Source organism: Giraffa tippelskirchi, chromosome X, assembly GCF_054371585.1.
Source record: "Giraffa tippelskirchi isolate mGirTip1 chromosome X, T2T-mGirTip1v1.2.pri, whole genome shotgun sequence".
Lineage (NCBI taxonomy): Eukaryota > Metazoa > Chordata > Mammalia > Artiodactyla > Giraffidae > Giraffa > Giraffa tippelskirchi.
In genome coordinates this window covers 97882842-97900065 of record NC_137289.1, presented here as the reverse complement: position 1 = coordinate 97900065, position 17224 = coordinate 97882842, and the positions used below count along the sequence as shown (strand labels likewise).

Sequence of the window (17224 nt, the reverse complement as noted above, 5' to 3'; positions counted from 1 at the left end):
ATGCTCAACATCACTTATTGTTGGAGAAATGCAAATCAAAACTACAATGATATATCACCACACATGAGTCAGAATGGCCATCATCAAAAAGTCTACAAACAATAAATGCTGGAGAGAGTGTGGAGAAAAGGGAACACTCTTGCACTGTTGGTGGGAATGTAAGTTGATACAGCCACTATGGAAGACAGGATGGAGATTCCCTAAAAAACTGGGAATAGAACCACCATATGACCCAGCAATCCCACTCCTGGGCATATACCCTGAGGAAAATAAAACTGAAAAACACACATGTATCCCACTGTTCACCGCAGCACTATTTACAATAGCTAGAACTTGGAGGCAGCCTGGATGTCCATCAACAGATGAATGGATAAAGAAGTTGTGGTACATATACACAATGGACTATTACTCAGCCATAAAAAGGAACACATTTGAGTCACTCACAATGAGGTGGATGAACCTAGAACTTATTATACAGAGTGAAGTAAGTCAGAAAGAGAAAGATAAATATCATATTCTAATGCATATATATGGAATCTAGAAAAATGGTACTGAAGAATTTATTTAGAGGGTAGCAATGGAGAAACAGACATACAGAATAGACTTATGGACATGGGCAGAGGGAAGGAGAGGGTGAGATGTATCGAAAGAATAACATGGAAACTTATATTACCATATGTAAAATAGATAGCCAAAGGGAATTTGCTATAAGGCTCAGAAAACTCAAACAGGGGCTCAATATCAACCTAGAGGGGTGGGATGCAGAAGGAAATGGGAGGGAGGTTCAAAAGAAAGGGGATATATGTATACCCATGGCTGATTCATGTTGAGGTTTGACAGAAAGCAACAAAATTCTGTAAAGCAATTATCCTTCAATAAAAAATAAATTAATTAAAAAAAATTTTTCACCTTGTTGGGAAGAAGTCCCTAGACTTTTCCCTCAGTTTTTTTTCTTTCTTTCCCATTACTTAATCAAATTAACATTAATTACCTAATGCTTTTATTAGTATATGTTAGACCCATTGAGGTGAAGCTGAGACTACAAACAAGGTTTCCCAAATCAGTTTTTTAAGGTTAGTTTGCTTAAATTAAGGGAGTTCTTAGGTTAGTCACCTAAGTTCTTAGGTAAGTCCATCTTCTAATTTGTTTTTTTTTCCGTAGGCACCAGTAAAATAGCTGTTTATAAAGGAGCTTCCTAAAAATTTAATAATTTATAAAGTTAATTCTAAATTAAATCAAATTTAGTAAATTAAAGGCCAGATGGCTTGTTTTAATAAATAAACTTTATTCTAATTTATAATTTACTAAAGGCCAGATAAACAATCCATTATCTGGCTTTTGATGATTAGTATATAAATAGCCAACTTGAACCAAAAAGATGCAAGAGGAATCCCAACAAGAAAGTACAAAAGCTGTAGCTTTTAAATATCTTGATAGTTTATTCCCCAAAATAGCCTATGAAAGTTAAGCTTTTGGGAGTTCCCTGGTGGCCTAGTGGTTAGGATTCCAAGCTTTTACTGCTGTGGCCTGGGTTCAATCTCTGGTCAGGGAACTGAGACCCCATATACTGTGCTGTGTAGCCAAAAGAAGAAAAAGAAAAAATTTTGCAGAAACCAGTACTCAAGAAACCAAGCACCACACTCGGAGAGTTGGAGAACTCAGGTTTATTACACTGGCGGGCCCAAAGGAGTTAACACTCTAAGCTCTGAGCCCCGAACAAAGGGGTTACAGAGTTTTTACACATGGACAGGCATAATTAAGCAGGTTTGTAGGGGCTTGGCGATTGCAAAGAGAAGGACAAGGGTGAGGGAGATAAGCTCCAGTTCCTAGTATTGTGAGTCCCCACTTTCTGAGACTATGTGACCTACATGATCCAGACTTTGCAAGGAGCAAGCTGAGTTACAGAGGCAGAAGGAGCAGGAGGTTATGTAAAATTTTAACTTTTCCTCTTCAAATGTAAAGGCTTTTGTCATACAGGTAGACACATTGAAGGTTAGGATGAAAAAGGCCCCTGAGAGTTGGCACAGCCAAACAGAAAAGACTACTCAGGATCCCAATCTATTTGCTGCTGCTGCTCAGTCACTTCAGTCGTGTCCGACTCGGTGCGACCCCATAGATGGCAGCCCACCAGGCTCCTCCATCCCTGGGATTCTCCAGGCAAGAACACTGGAGTGGGTTGCCATTTCCTTCTCCAATGCATGAAAGTGAAAAGTGAAAGTGACATTGCTCAGTCGTGTTCGACTCTTAGTGACCCCATGGACTGTAGCCTATCAGGCTCCTCTGTCCATGGGATTTTCCAGGCAAGAGTACTGGAGTGGGTTGCCATTTCATTCTCCACAATCTATTTGATTGGCTGCCAAATGTACATCCTGTGTGTACCTTCTGGATGGAAGAGGTCAATCTCTAAACGCAGGAAAAAATGCCTAAGTAGATCAGATAGAATATTTACATCTCAAAGACAGAGGGAGAGAAATACAAGTTCCCTCTAGAAGGGTGTTTGTTCCTTTAATGTCTTTTAGGGAAATTAAATAAATAGTCTTGTTTTGGCTTCAGAGACAAAGCAGAGCAGGCCTCTGATCTTTCTTCTAACTTGCCTGGACACTGCCCTGACTGGGAGTGACTGGCAGTGACTGCCTGCTGTGAATGCAAGACTTGTGGAGATCAAACCAGTCAATCCTAAAGGAAATCAACCCTGAATATTCATTGGAAGGACTGATGTTGAAGCTGAAACTCCAATACTTTGGCCACCTGATTCAAAGAGCCAACTCATTAGGAAAGACCCTGATGCTGGGAAAGACTGAAAGCAGGAGGAGAAGCAGAAAATAGAGGACAAGACGGTTGGATGGCATCACCAACTCAACGGACATGAGTTTGAGCAAGCTCCAGGAGATGGTGAAGGACAGGGAAGTCTGGCATGCTACAGTCCATGGGGTCACAAAGAGTCAGACACGATTGAGTGACTGAACGACAGATAGGATGGGGGAAGAATTTTGAGACTGTTGAGCCCCTGGAAGGGGCCTGGCCAACCAAGCCCCAGGCTTAACAACATTTCAAGTCTTACAAGACAAAACAAACAGCATTAACATGAAACCAGGCTTGCAATTTGGTCACAGATTGATGATGGTATCAGTTTGTGTGCTGGGATTATAAACAGGAACACAAACTGCAATCTTTAAAGTCTCACCCACGGAGCAGACTTGCTGTCTGGGACATTTTCCCAATTGGGACTCCAGATGTACTTGACATGGGGATTCACAGCACTTTTTAAGTCTGGATGTTGGCCAAAACCCAATTTGGTGGTGTATCCTCTGCTCTTTCTATTTCTCATTTCTTTTAATGTTAGTGTATTGAAAATAAGCTAGATAATTCTCTATAAATATTTGCATTATTTATTTGTGTATAGCAAGTGACTTATTTTGTGAACAAATCTTTTGAACCCGAGACGAAAGTACACTTAGGTTATATAAGGTTTTCACAAAAACTGGTCAGGGTCCTTGGCTAAGAGGAGACTCTGCCTTGGGCCCATCGGTGTAATAAAGTGCACTCCACTATCTGCCGGAGAAGGCAATGGCAACCCACTCCAGTACTCTTGCCTGGAAAATCCCATGGACGGAGGAGCCTGGTAGGCTGCAGTCCATGGGGTCGCACAGAGTCAGACACGACTGAAGCGACTTAGCAGCAGTAGCAGCAGCAGCAGGGTATATGCCCAGTAGTGGGACTGCTGGGTCATATGGTAGTTCTATTTCTAGTTTCTAAGGAATCTCCATACTGTGCTCCATAATGGCTATATCAATTTACATCCCACCAACAGTGCAAGAGGGTTCCCTTTTCTCCACACCCTCTCCAGCATTTATTGTTTGCAGTTTTTTTTTTTTTATGATGGCCATTCTAACCAGCGTGAAGTGATACCTCATTGTAGTTTGATTTCTCTAATAATGAGCGACATTAAGCATCTTTTCATGTGTTCGTTGGCCATCTCACAGAAATTTTATGTGTAATACTAAAGTATAAAACAAATACTCATCAACACATGTTTGAATAAAAATTGTGGTATATCCATACAATGAAATACCACTCAGCAATAAAAAACATTAACTATTGTTATTGTTGTTCTTTAGTCGCCAAGTCATGTCTGATTCTTTTGTGAACCCATGGACTGTAGCCCGCCAAGCTCCTCTGTCCTATTTCGGATCAGTCTCAAAATATTTATGCTAAGTGAAAGAGACAAGACAAAAAGGAGTACAGATTGTGTAAAGCAATTTATATAAAACTCTCTCAAAACTTCAACACAGTAATAAAGAAAGCAGGTCTGCTTGCCCATGGATGGGCCCTGATGGGGAAGGACATGAAGGACTATTGGAGGTAATGTATTTGTTTATTAACATGGTGATGAGAATGAGAATATACATATGATCAAATTTATCAAATCATACATTTAAATATGTTCATTTATTTTATATCACTCATACTTCAATTAAGCTGTTAAAAAACAAAAAGGGAAGGGAAAGTAGAGGAAGGAAATGGAAAGGGGAAAGGGAAGGATGAGGGAAGGAAGAAAAGCAAATAAGGGAGGAAAGAGAGAGAACAAGTAAAAGAGAAAGGGCCAAAGAATGAAATTAAAAGAAAGATAAAAACTCTTAAAGAAGACAGAAAAGAAAAAATACTAAAGGTTTCTTACAAATGCCTGAGGTCTGTAAAACGCTACCGTTATTTAAGCTATGTATACTACTTACTATACAAAACGATATAGAAAAAGGAGTAATTCCCCCTCAACTCACACCTGAGTATCAGAGTGCATCTGGGGAATTACAAAAGATGTACATATATTGCCTAAACAGATAGTATCTATAGAATGATCTCCAGACTGGAAGGTAGATATTTTTCATATAAATGTCACAACAAAAGATTAATTAACTTGACAACTATTCAGTGATCCCCACTGAATAGGTATTGGCCTATTTTCTGGCTCTGGCAATGACCAAGGAAGCAGGGCATCATGTTCTATGGAGGAAGGCAGTCACATGATCAATAAAGGTCACAGAATCATTAGCTGGACTAGATAATCATTGCAGGTACAGTATACTGACATGAAAATAAAGGGTACAGGAGAAGAAAATTGGAGATGAATGGTCATGGAAGAAGGAGGGGTACCAAGAGAGCAGGCTCTGTGTACGAAACGATCACTTTATTTTCACAGTTCTACTGACTGTGGCGGCGCCCCAGGGTCTGCAAACCTCCGCCGGGCTGGGTTGGGCTAAGTACCCGAAAAGGGATAGGCGAGCGAGTCGGGGGTGTGGCGCCCCGCAGCCGCCACCCGACTCTGACCACCTTGCTCCGTTCACCGCCGTCTGCTATACGCAGGCTTAGGTGCTACCAGCCCATAACGGGGAGCTCGCTTGGTGCTGGCCGACGGCTGCCCGAGTCCTCATCTCCACTGCCACCTGACGACAGCTGCCATCCCCCCAGAAACGGGGCAGACACCGCCTTTCCCGCGCCCGAGAAGGGCCGTTCTCTTTCCCAACCCCTGAGGCTCTCTGCGCACTGAAGACCCAGGCACCCTTCTCTCCTCCGAGGGCTGAGGAAGGCTCCGACGGGAAGTGGAGCGCAAGCGGGCAGGGGCACACACAGGGAAGGCGAGAAAGAAGAGAGCCAGACGCACGGAGGAGAGACCCGAGGCTCAGAGGGCAGGGAGAGGGTGGCGGGCTCGGAGCAGAGGACAGAGGACCGGGCAACCGGTCCAGGGCCGGAAGCAGGAGGAGATGGGCTGGTGAATGACTACGCCGCTGGGAGCCGCCACCACCACGCCACACATCCCAGGACGCGCTGGAAGCTCAGCGCTGGGCGGTTTCGACCAGGGGCGTGACTGGCGCCAGAGGCGAAGGCGCGTGGGGAGGGGGGAACTCGGCCCCCTAGAACCCTCCGACCCAGCCACTAGAGACATGTCTTAATGACCTGGATAACCATGATGGTGTGGTTACTCACCTGAACATCCTGGAGTGTGAAGTCAAGTGGGCCTTAGGAAGCATTACTAGGAACAAAGCTGGTGGAGGTAACAGAATTCTAGCTGAGCTATTTAAAATCCTAGAAGTTGATGCTATTAAAGTGATGCACTCAATAATTGCAAACTTGGAAAACTCAGCAATTGCCACAGGACTGGAAAAGGTCAGTTTTCACTCTAGTCCCAAAGGAGGGCAATGCCAAATGAAAGTTCAACATGCATACATGCATGCGTGCTCAGTCATGTCCAACTCTTTGCGACCTCATGGACATAGCCTGCTAGGCTCCTCTGTCCATGTAATTTTCCCAGAAAGAATACTGGAGTGGGTTTCCCTTTACTACTCCAGCTGCTGCTGCTGCTGCTAAGTTGCTTCAGTCGTGTCCGACTCTGTGCGATCCCACAGACAGCAGCCCACCAGACTCCACGGTCCCTGGGATTCTCCAGGCAAGAATACTGGAGTGGGTTGCCATTGCCTTCTCCAGTGCATGAAAGGGAAAAGTGAAAGTGAAGTTGCTCAGTCGTATCCGACTCTTAGAGACCCCATGGACTGTAGCCTACCAGGCTCCTCCGTCCGTCGGATTTTCCAGGCAAGAGTACTGGAGTGGGATGCCATTGCCTTCTCCGACTACTCCAGCAACCTACCCTAAAACTGTGCTCATTTCACATGCTAGCATGGTATGGATCCTTCAAGCTAGGCCTCAGCAGGTACATGAACAGAGAACTTCCAGATGCACAAGCTGAGTTTAGAAAAGGAAGAGGTGCAAGAGATCAAATTGCCAACATTCATTGCATCCTAGATAAAGCAAGGGAGTTCCAGGAAAACATCAACTTGTGCTTCATTGATGCCTTTAACTGTGTGGATCACAACAAACTGCGGAAAATTCTTAAAGAGATGGAATACCAGACCACCTTACCTGCCTCCTGAGAAACTTGTATGCGGGTCAAGAAGCAACAGTTAGAACCAGACATGGAGCAGCTGACTGGTTCAAAATTGGGAAAGGAATACGAGAAGGCTGTACATGGTCACCCTGCTTATGCAGAGTGTAACACAGAAATGCTGGGTTGGATGAATCAAAAGCTGGAATCAAGATTGTTGGGAGCAATGTCAACAACCTCAGATATGCAGATGATACAACCTTAATGGCAGAAAGTGAAGAGGAACTAAAGAGCTTCTTGATGAGGATAAAAGAGGAAAGTGAAAAAGCTGGCTTGAAACTCAGCATTAAAAGAACTGAGATCATGGCATCCAGTTCCATCACTTCATGGCAAATAGAAGGGGAAAAAGTGGAAACAGTGACAGATTTTATTGTCTTGGGCTTCAAAATCACTGTGCATGCTGACTGCAGCCACAAGATTAAAAGATGCTTGCTCCTTGACAGAAAAGCTATGACAAACCTAGACAGAATATTAAAAATAGACATCACTTTGCTGACAAAGGTCTTTATAGTCAAAGCTATGGTATTTTTCAGTAGTCATGTACGGATGTGAGAGTTGGACCATAAAGAAGGCTGAGCGCTGAAGAACTGATGCTTTCAAATTGTGCTGGAGAAGACCCTTGATAGTGCCTTGGACTGCAAGGTGTTCAAACCAGTCAATCCTAAAGGAAATCAACTCTGACTATTCATGGGAAGGACTGTTGGAGAAGCTCCAGTACTTTGACCACATGATACAAAGAGCCAACTCACTGGAGAAGACCCTTATGCTGGGAAAGATTGAAGGCAAAAGGAGAAGAGGGCAGCAGAGTGTGTGATAGTTTGATAGCGTCACTGACTCAATGGACATGAATTTGAACAAATTCTGGGAGATAGTGGAAACAGAGGAGCCTGGCTTGCTGCAGTCCTTGTAGTCGCAAAGAGTTGGACACCACTTAGTGACTGAACAACAACAATAATGAGTTGCCCTCTCCATTTTTGAAATATCTAATTTGATTTTAAAGTATCATTGCTTGAGAAAGATCTGTCAAATGTTAAGAGTCTAGCTGCTGGAGTCAAAAATATCTGGGTATATGATTATAATCCTAATTAGAATAAGAGACATCTTTACTGGGCACTCACTATATGCCAGACGCCTTTGGAAGCACTTAATGCGCAGCATCCATTTTAATGCTTACAACAATCTAGGAGGCATGGACTTTTATTGTGCTTCATTAACAAATGAGATTTAGGATCCCAATTTCATTAACTTGTGAAGGAACACACAGTGAGTCAATAGGAAAACCAGAATTTAAACTAGGAATTCTAACTCTAGACAATGACGACAATGTATGGTCAGTCATATCCCACTCTTTGCAACCCCACGGACTGTAGCCTGCCAGGCTCCTCTGTCCATGGGATTTCCCAGGCAAGAATACTGGAGTGGGTTGCCATTTCCTACTGCAGGGGATCTTACCGATCCAGGGATTGAACCCATGTCTTTTGCATCTCTTGCACTGGCAGGTGGATTCTTTACCACTAGTGGCACCTTTAACTCTAGAGCCAGGTCCAACAAGCAATGATATCTAGAGAGTCACAAAATTTCTCTGAGCCTCAATTTCCACATTGGTAAAATGGTACTAAATATAGGCCCTCTGACCTGAGGTTGTGACACTTGCTGCATTAAAACTATGTATTTTTCATTCTAGTTTTTGGTCATCTGTAGAATTACTCAATAATAAGTATGTTGGAAGAGTTCATCAACAGGACGTGACCAACAGTTGACTCTCAAGCTGGACCTGAGCAACTGGGGGCTCCTCAATCCCTCTACAGTCTTTGGAAGGTACCTTCAGTCCACCATTTCCAAAGCTGGTGCCGTTTTCAAGGACAGAGCCTGAGATAGCAGTGTGATATTGAGACCATGTGATTGGTAGGCATGACTGAACCCCATTAAGGCCACTATGTAAACTTTCAAGATTCTGCCAGGCAGGTATGGAGATCTACTGTCTCGCAGCTGTCCAAGAGAAGCCTGAAATGTAAGTTCCTTGTGGGGAATTACCTGGCAGTCCAGTGGTTAGGACTCTGTGCGTTCACTGCTGAGGGCCTGGGTCCAATCCCTGGTTGGGAAACTGAGATCCCACAGGCCAAGTGGCACGACCAAATGAAAAAAAATAAAGACTTAAATGTGAAAGGCCAGTATTTTTTTTTTAATGTAAGTTCTTGCAACTTCCCTGGTGGTCCAATGGTTAGGACTCCTGGTTTCATGGCTGAGGACCCAGGTTCAATCCCTAGTCGGGGAACTAAGATCTCACAAGCCACACTGTACGGCCAAAATAAATAAATATTTTTAAAATGTAAGTTATTTGCTTATTAAAACTGCCATCTACCAATCTTGAGTAGTCTGCCTCTTTCTTCCATCTTTCCTTGCCGTTCATGTACAGGATCCAGTTTGTGAACCAACAAAGTAACATGATAAAGTAAATACTTTTAAAATGTGTTCTTGAAAATAACTTCTTTAGTTCTAAAGATTTTTAGTAGCATGCTCAACAGGTTTTTGTTCCAATTCCTGAATTTAATTATTTTTTTCTATTTTAGTACAGATGATGCATCCCACTGTGATCCTTCAGAGACACCAAAGGGCTGACTTGGTGACACATTTTTGAAGGAGTAAGGACACTTGGTGGTACAGATTCTGGGAAGATGGTGGTAACAGTGCCTATACAGCTTTTTGATCTCTCTAAACACTCACACAAAAACAGAAAAACATGAGCAAAAGCAAAATGCATGAATAATACTTTCAATAAATGTAGGTTATAAGATACCCTCTCAGCCCCCCAAAATTTAAGCAGATGAGGACAAACCACTAAAAGTTGCATTACTTACATGTTATCAGTGTCTGTGAAGAAAGAAAAAGAAGTATTGGCACAGCATTTTACTAACTTGATAATAGGAGACCACAAACTACCAACTCACTGGAAAGAGAAGCTGAAACTGCCAAGGTTTCTGCCCTTTTCAATACCGGGTAAGTGCAAGGAGCCCAGCTCAAATGACACCAAAGGTGCTGGAAGCATCATAGCCCTTGTGAAGTCCCAAAACTGACATGTCAGGGCTCCCTTCTAGGATGGGAGCCCACAGTATGAGAAATTGCTGGAGTTGGAATCATGATTCAGTAGGAAATGAGTAAGAAAGTAAGAAGGTCTAAAACTGTACTGTATACACATGTCCACACTTGTGGCTACTGAGTACCTGAAATGTGGCTAGTCAGAATTGAGATATGCTGCAGATGTAAATTACACACCAGAGTTTGAAAACTTCATAGGAAAATATTTTAAATATCTCATTAATTATAATATTAGGTGAAATAAGAAAAAGACAAATACCACATGGTATCACTTATATGTGGAACTTAAAATATGACACAAATGAACTGATTCATGAAACAGACCCACAGACATAGAAAACAAACTTATGGTTACCAAAGGGGAAAAGGGTTAGGGAAGGGATAAATTGGGAGTTTAGGATTAGTGGATACAAACTACCATGTATAAAATAGACAAGGCCCTACTGTATAGGACAGGGAACCATATTCAATATCCTATAATAAACCATAATGGAAAATAATATGAAAAAGAAGAATATGTATATATATATATGCATAAGATATGTATATATGCATAAGATATATATATGCATATGTATATATATATATGCATATATATATGCATAAGATATATATGCATATATATATATGCATAAGAATATGTATATATATATATATATGCATGGCTGAATCACTGCTATACACCAGAAACACACCATTATAGATCAACTATACTTCAGTAAGCATATATGTATATATGCATAAGATAAGATATATGTATATATGCATAAGATAAATGTATATATGCATAAGATATATGTATATATGCATAAGATATAAGCATATATGCATAAGATATATATATGCATATGTATATATATGCATAAGATATATATATGCATATATATATATGCATAAGAATATGTATATATATATATATATATATATATATATATATGCATGGCTGAATCACTGCTATACACCAGAAACACACCATTATAGATCAACTATACTTCAGTAAAAATATTTTTTCATCTAAAAATATTTCATAAATAATTTTATATTGATTACATGTTGAAATAATACTTTGTATAGATGAAATTAAATAAATTATTAATGTCATGTATTTCTTTAGGCATTTTTAAATGTGACTACTAGAAAATGTTATTACACGTGTGGCTAGAATTATATTTCTACTGAACAGAACTACCTATTACTGAAGTTTGAGATGTCTTTTAGACATCCCAAGTAGAAAAGTCAATTAGGTAGCTGGATATATGTGACTGGAGTACAAGAGAATAGGGAGAGGCAGTTTATTTTACTGGTTTGGTTTAAGTTTTGTTTCACTCTGTTTTTTAAAATGTGGTCTCCTACCATGTTTCCACAACTTAACTTCTTAAAAAAAAAAAAAAAAAAGCTGAGTTGAGTTTCATTACAAAACCAGCAATATGGCCAAGGTGGAAAATGCAAAAACATAGACCATACCACCAGTTATTTCAAAGATGAGATATATGCCCTGTTTGCAGCATGGTATATGTACATCCAGTTCTCTCCAAATGTCTATACATGCACACACGAACACACACATACATACTCACCTCACATATCTCCTCACACTTAGAATAATATTTTAAATGGGATTATCCATTAACACAATTTTCACCAAGTATATGACCACTTTTACATCAATCATTATTAACCTTGAACCTGGCCTAGAAAATTCCATGGACTCATGGGGTCACACAGAATCCAACAGGACTGACCGACTTTCACTCTCCCAGACATTCCCCTCCCCTCTCCTCACAGACCTCAGGAACCCTTGTTCCCAACATATACATTTTTTCCCCTGGAAACTGAGACCCTCCCCCTTGGGCTCCTGACTCCTGCTATTCTCCTCCTTCCTGATCCTGCATCTTCCTTCCAGCACCTCCTACTCCCATCTGAGGAGGAAGTATTCCCCCTACATGCCCTGCCTCTTATTCAACCTGGATATCTCCATCACCCCTTTTCTCTAGCCACCCTGCCCCCTTTTCTTGTCCAAGCTGCAAATCACCTATGCAAAGAGCATATATAACATGTAAATGCTATTTTCCTGGAAAGAATTCTATGTTAGACAGTGGAAATAAAAGACTGCTAGTATAGTATTTTATTCCCTCCCCCCTCCAATGAGTCAGCTAGTATGCCAACAACTTTCTTAAATCCTCTAAATAAGTCATAGGATTAACAGTGGTTTTTTGGACAAAAAAAAAAGTCACATTTTTTAAATGAAATCAACCTTTTATTTATTCAAAAAGTTCATTGCATAAAGGCAACTTGGAAAAGGGAAAGCTCAGCTTAGAGGCAAATGCAGGCCTTTCGCAGGGATAAACAGGGGCTGGAATTAAGTGCCAACAGCAGATAAATGCTAAGTAGTGCCATTACAGGAAGGAGAGGCTTCAAAACTGCCTTTCCAAATAAGCGCTTCAAAACTGCTCATGGTTAATAGCTAGAATTTGTAAACCTCACAGGTAATTGCGGACCAGGCAGCCCATTCAGGGCAGTGGGGCAGACGTTGATTCCTTCCGCGGGCCTCATGAGGATGCTCATGAGAATCATAGCTAAGGAGATGGAGGACAGGGAGGCTGGCTCCCTATTTCAGCCGGCTCTCCTGAGGAGAGAGGGGTCAGGGCGTTAAGCTCTGGCAGCAAGATACGCCTAACGTTAGCAGGGTTAGGAGTGGAGGTGGAACCCAGACCACAAAAAATATCAGAAGAGGGACGGGATCTCCCGTTGGGGGAGGAGGGCGGGCTCTGGTCAGAAGACCCAGGGGAGTTAGAGGAAGAGGAAGAGAATGAATTCTCAACATTCTCCCTAGGGAGAGTAAAGAACCTACCAGGAGGTGAGGGTGAGGAGGCACGCATACGAACTGCATGCCAAACTCGCGGGGGAGAAAAGCTTGGGGCCTCGGATTCAAGAGAACTCGAGCTGCTCTGGCGAGCAGGACTCTCACCATTAGGCTCAATCGGAGAGGGGCAGCTAGTAGGTGGTGATCCTCGCTGGGTGGCCCGGCCCCGGGGGACAGAGCCTGGAGTAGGGCTGCTGCTACTTAGGGCAGGGCCTGGCCCACATGCAAGGCAGCGCGAAGCACTGCGGCGGCGGCGGCGGCGACTGCGGCCAGGCACAGAACCACCGCGGCGGCCACCAGCAGGGCCAGGCATGGAAGCAGGGCGGCCGCGATGATCAGGGCTAGGCGTGGAACCAAGGCGGCGGCGGCGACGATCAGGGCCTGCCGTGGAAGCAGGGCTGCCGCGACGATCAGGGCCAGGCGTGGAACCAAGGCGGCGGCGACGAGTAGGGCCAGACACGGAAGCAGGGCGGCCGCGAAGATCCGAGCCAGGCGTGGGAGCAGGGCAGCCGCGACGAGTAGGGCCAGACACGGAAGCAGGGTGGCCGCGATGACCAGGGTCAGGCGGGGAACCAAGGCGGCGGCGGCGACGAGCTGGGCCAGGCGTGGAAGCAGGGCGGCCGCGACGATCAGGGCCAGGCGTGGAACCAAGGTCGCGGCGGCGACGAGCAGGGCCAGGCGTGGATGCAGGGCAGCCGCGAAGATCCGGGCCAGGCGTGGAAGCTGGGCGGCCACGACGAACACGGCCAGGGGCGGAAGCAGGGCCGCTGCGACGATCAGGGCCAGGCACCAAAGCAGAGCCCCTGCGACGATCTCGGCCAGGCGCCAAAGCAGGGCGGCCGCGACGAGCAGGATCAGCCGCGGAAGCAGGGCCGCCACGAGGATAAGGGCCAGGTGCCGAAGCAGGGCGCCCGTGACGAGCAGGGCCAGGCGCAGAAACAGGGCCGCCACGAGGATCAGGGCCAGGCGTGGAAGCAGGGCGATCGCGACGAGCAGGGCCAGGTGCGGAACCACCGCGGCAGCGACGAGAAGGGCCAGGCGCGGAAGCAGGACCAGGCGCCAAAGCAGGGCGGCTGTGTAGAGCAGGGCCAGGCGCGGAATTACCGTGGCGTTGACGAAAAGGGCCAGGCGCGGAACTACCGCGGCCGCTACGAGCAGGGCCAGGCGCGGAACCACCGTGGCGGCGACGAGCGGGGCCAGCCGTGGAAGCAGGGCCGCCACGAGGATAAGGGCCAGGCGCCAAAGCAGGGCGCCCGCGACGAACAGGGCCAGGTGCGGAACCGCCACGGCGGCGAGGATCAGGGCCAGGCGCCAAAGCGCGACGGCCCACATGATCAGGGCCAGGCGTGGGATCAGGGCGGCCGCGACGAGCAGGGCCAGGCACAGCAGGGCTGGCACGACCATCAGAGCCAGGTGCGGAAGCACTGCGGCGGCGGAAAGCAGGGCCTGGCTTGGGTGCACAGCTTCTGCGTTGAACAGGGCCTGGTGCTGATGCTTGACGCCCAAGAGCAGGGCTCTGCCCGGGTAGACGGTGACTGTGACGAGGTGGGCCTGACTCGGGAGCACAGCAGTAGAAGCAAGCACGGCCCTTATTAGCTGCACCAGACCTGGCTGTATGGCTACGGAGAGTAGGGCCTTGCCTGGCTACCTGACTGCGGAGAACAGGACCTGATGGGGTGACGCTGCTGGGCTGAGACCTTGGAGAAGATGGTGGTGAAGACACAGACCTCGGGTGCACAGCAGCCACTGGAAACAGACAGCGTTGAGGAGGCTTCTGAGCCGTGGCAACCTCCTCACGGCTGAGCCGCTTCCTCCCACGGACTTCCCTGGGCTAGCAATCTTGGAGGAATGCTGGTCAATGCCCCCCGTGGCTTGCCCAATGGCAGCCCCACTGCGAGCAGGTGCCATCTGGACGCCTTGGCCCGACTGGGGCACCACGCAGCTCAGCTCTGCATGGGGACTCTCACCACCCTGGAGGTCGGGGCGCCCCCTCCCCTTCATACCTTCCACGGAGGACTCCTCCGGCTCCTCCCCAGTGAGCAAAATGGCGGTGGTAGCCACGTCACAGGATGAGGAACCTGCTGTGCTACCATGCGGGGCACCACCACCCACAGCACCACCACCCAATAGAGGGGGGTTGGTCAAGACCGCTGGGACCAAGGCACCAGGACTGGTGTTCTCGGCCCCACGGGCGTCACCAGGGGCAGAGGTGACCTCATTCTTTGGCCCTGTGGGCATCTCACCCTGCTGTGGCTTCTGCTCCTTCTCCAAACACGACCGGGTGGCCATAACGCTAGGTTCCACCTCAGACGCGGAGAGCAGAGCTGCAGACGCTGCTACCTCAGTCGAGCTCGGAGTGCGAAGAACGAGGAGAGTGGGCGGATCCCCTGGAGTCTTCACTTCTGATTGGTGGGCTAGATGTCATGTGACCTTCCTCTCCCTGGCAACAAGCAAATATGGCTCCACCTAGCGTGGAACCGTAGGGTTTGTTCCACGCCTCTGGAGTCTGCTTTGCTGGGCCGCAGGCCCCCCGCTGAGTCAATGGGGTGAATTCCCTATCCTAACCCCAGGAGTGTATTATGTGTTTTCAAAGAGGGGTTGAGGATGGGGAGGCTGTATATATAAACAATTCGAGTCACACACCTCACCCCACCCCACCCCCACCCCCCGCAAATCAGCTTAGCTTGCAGCACTACTCTGGTGGCTCAATCCTTAGCTAGGCGTCCCTCCTGGAATATGTCCAGGACACTGGACCCATATCAGTGACCCTGGAAAGGATGGCCCCGAAACTGCTCCGAGCATCTGGATGACCCCATAAGAAGGTCTGCTCAGAGAGCAGCCTGAAAGTGAGCAAACGGATGGGTCCTACATCGAGGTCTTGGCTCAGGATGTTCAGTATGCTATGGGGGGGCCAGGGTGCAGGGATGGTTAATTCTCTAGCAAGATGCTTGCCGCTGCCCTGCTTCCTGAACCCAAACAGATCGCCTGGGATTAAGGGTGATATTGTCCTTAAAGATACGTCATCATTTGTATGGGCTGTATAGTAATCCACTGATGAATGTACATTAATTTATTTGACCTACTCTCTGCTACTGCTGCTAAGTCACTTCAGTCGTGTCTGACTCCGTGCGACCCCACAAACGGCAGCCCACCAGGCTCCCCCGTCCCTGGGATTCTCCAGGCAAGAACACTGGAGTGGGTTGCCATTTCCTTCTCCAATGCGTGAAAGTGAAAAGTGAAAAGTGAAAGTGAAGTCGCTCAGTCATGTCCGACCCTTAGCGACCCCATGGACCCCCTACCAGGCTCCTCCGTCCATGGGATTTTCCAGGCAAGAGTAGTGGAGTGGGTTGCCATTGCCTTCTCCGGACCTACTCTCTAGTTTCTGTTAATATAAACATGATGTGATGCAAAGGCTTGAAGTTCAATATCTGCACACATTTTTAGTCATGAAAGTCATTATTACTGCATGTTCAGTACCCAAAACAAAAGTAAATGTAGGAAAGCTAGATTCTAGATTTGCACAGACCAGCAAGCTAGTACTAGGGATGTTTAATTAATTATTTTTTTGTCAAATGGCCATGTGTAAATAATTCATAGTTCTTTTGTTTTATGAAAATGGAACTTTTCATGCATACATCTTGTTCTGTAACCTGCCTTTTGTGTCCAGAAAACACACTTTCCATGTCAGTAAATAAATTTCCACAAGGCCATTGTATAACTACAAAATATTTCTTTTATGGAGGAAGCTTAAATTTTCAAACATTGCTATATTGATCAATGTTTATGTTATTAACAACTTTTCACTCTCTGTAACACATCAGTGTAAGATATATCCTTTTTACTAAAAATTGTTCATATCCTCCAATGTGAATTTATTGTAGATAAATTCCCAGAAAAGGATATTCTGAATATGGGCCATATACATTTGTAATTCTTTGATAAGAATTTTGGTTAAGTGGTTCTCCTGAAAGTTGCTGTTGCAGCGATTTTGGCCAAATGAAATGGGATATTTAGTGGAATGGATGAACAAATGGACTGAAACACAACACAAAAATAGAATGGAATGGCATTTGGATTGTTAAATAATATGGAATGGAAAATGGATTTGAAATGGAATGCAGAATGTGATGAAATTGAGACTGATTGTAGTGGAAATTAGAATAAAATGGAAAAGGAATATGGACTTGAATAGGATATGGAATGGAAAGTTTAATAGAATATAATGGAAAAATGGAATGGAATGCAAAATGTAAATATTCAATGGTCTATGGATTAAAAGAAAAATGTTATATGAGAAAAGGAATGAAATGGAATATGGTGTGAAATAAAAT

General features: G+C 45.3%; 2 protein-coding genes across 2 annotated transcripts in view; both read right to left on the bottom strand.

The window, feature by feature from the left end:
• The window catches only part of LOC145535709 (uncharacterized), a 120919-nt gene that overhangs the window by 91032 nt on the left and 12663 nt on the right, over positions 1 to 17224 (bottom strand). The gene's annotated exons all lie outside the window — the stretch shown is intronic.
• LOC145537131 (uncharacterized) lies at positions 12266 to 15251 on the bottom strand. Its single transcript, XM_081567890.1, has 2 exons — positions 15137 to 15251; positions 12266 to 14639 (listed from the first exon to the last, which is right to left on the bottom strand). The coding sequence occupies exon 2, from the start codon at positions 14295 to 14297 to the stop codon at positions 13095 to 13097; it is 1203 nt and encodes a 400-aa protein (XP_081424016.1). The 5' UTR covers positions 14298 to 14639; positions 15137 to 15251; the 3' UTR covers positions 12266 to 13094.

Bases quoted from the DNA above. Each gene is read 5' to 3' on its own strand.
- LOC145537131 (XM_081567890.1), bottom strand. From the start codon at position 14,297: ATGGTCGTGCCAGCCCTGCTGTGCCTGGCCCTGCTCGTCGCGGCCGCC.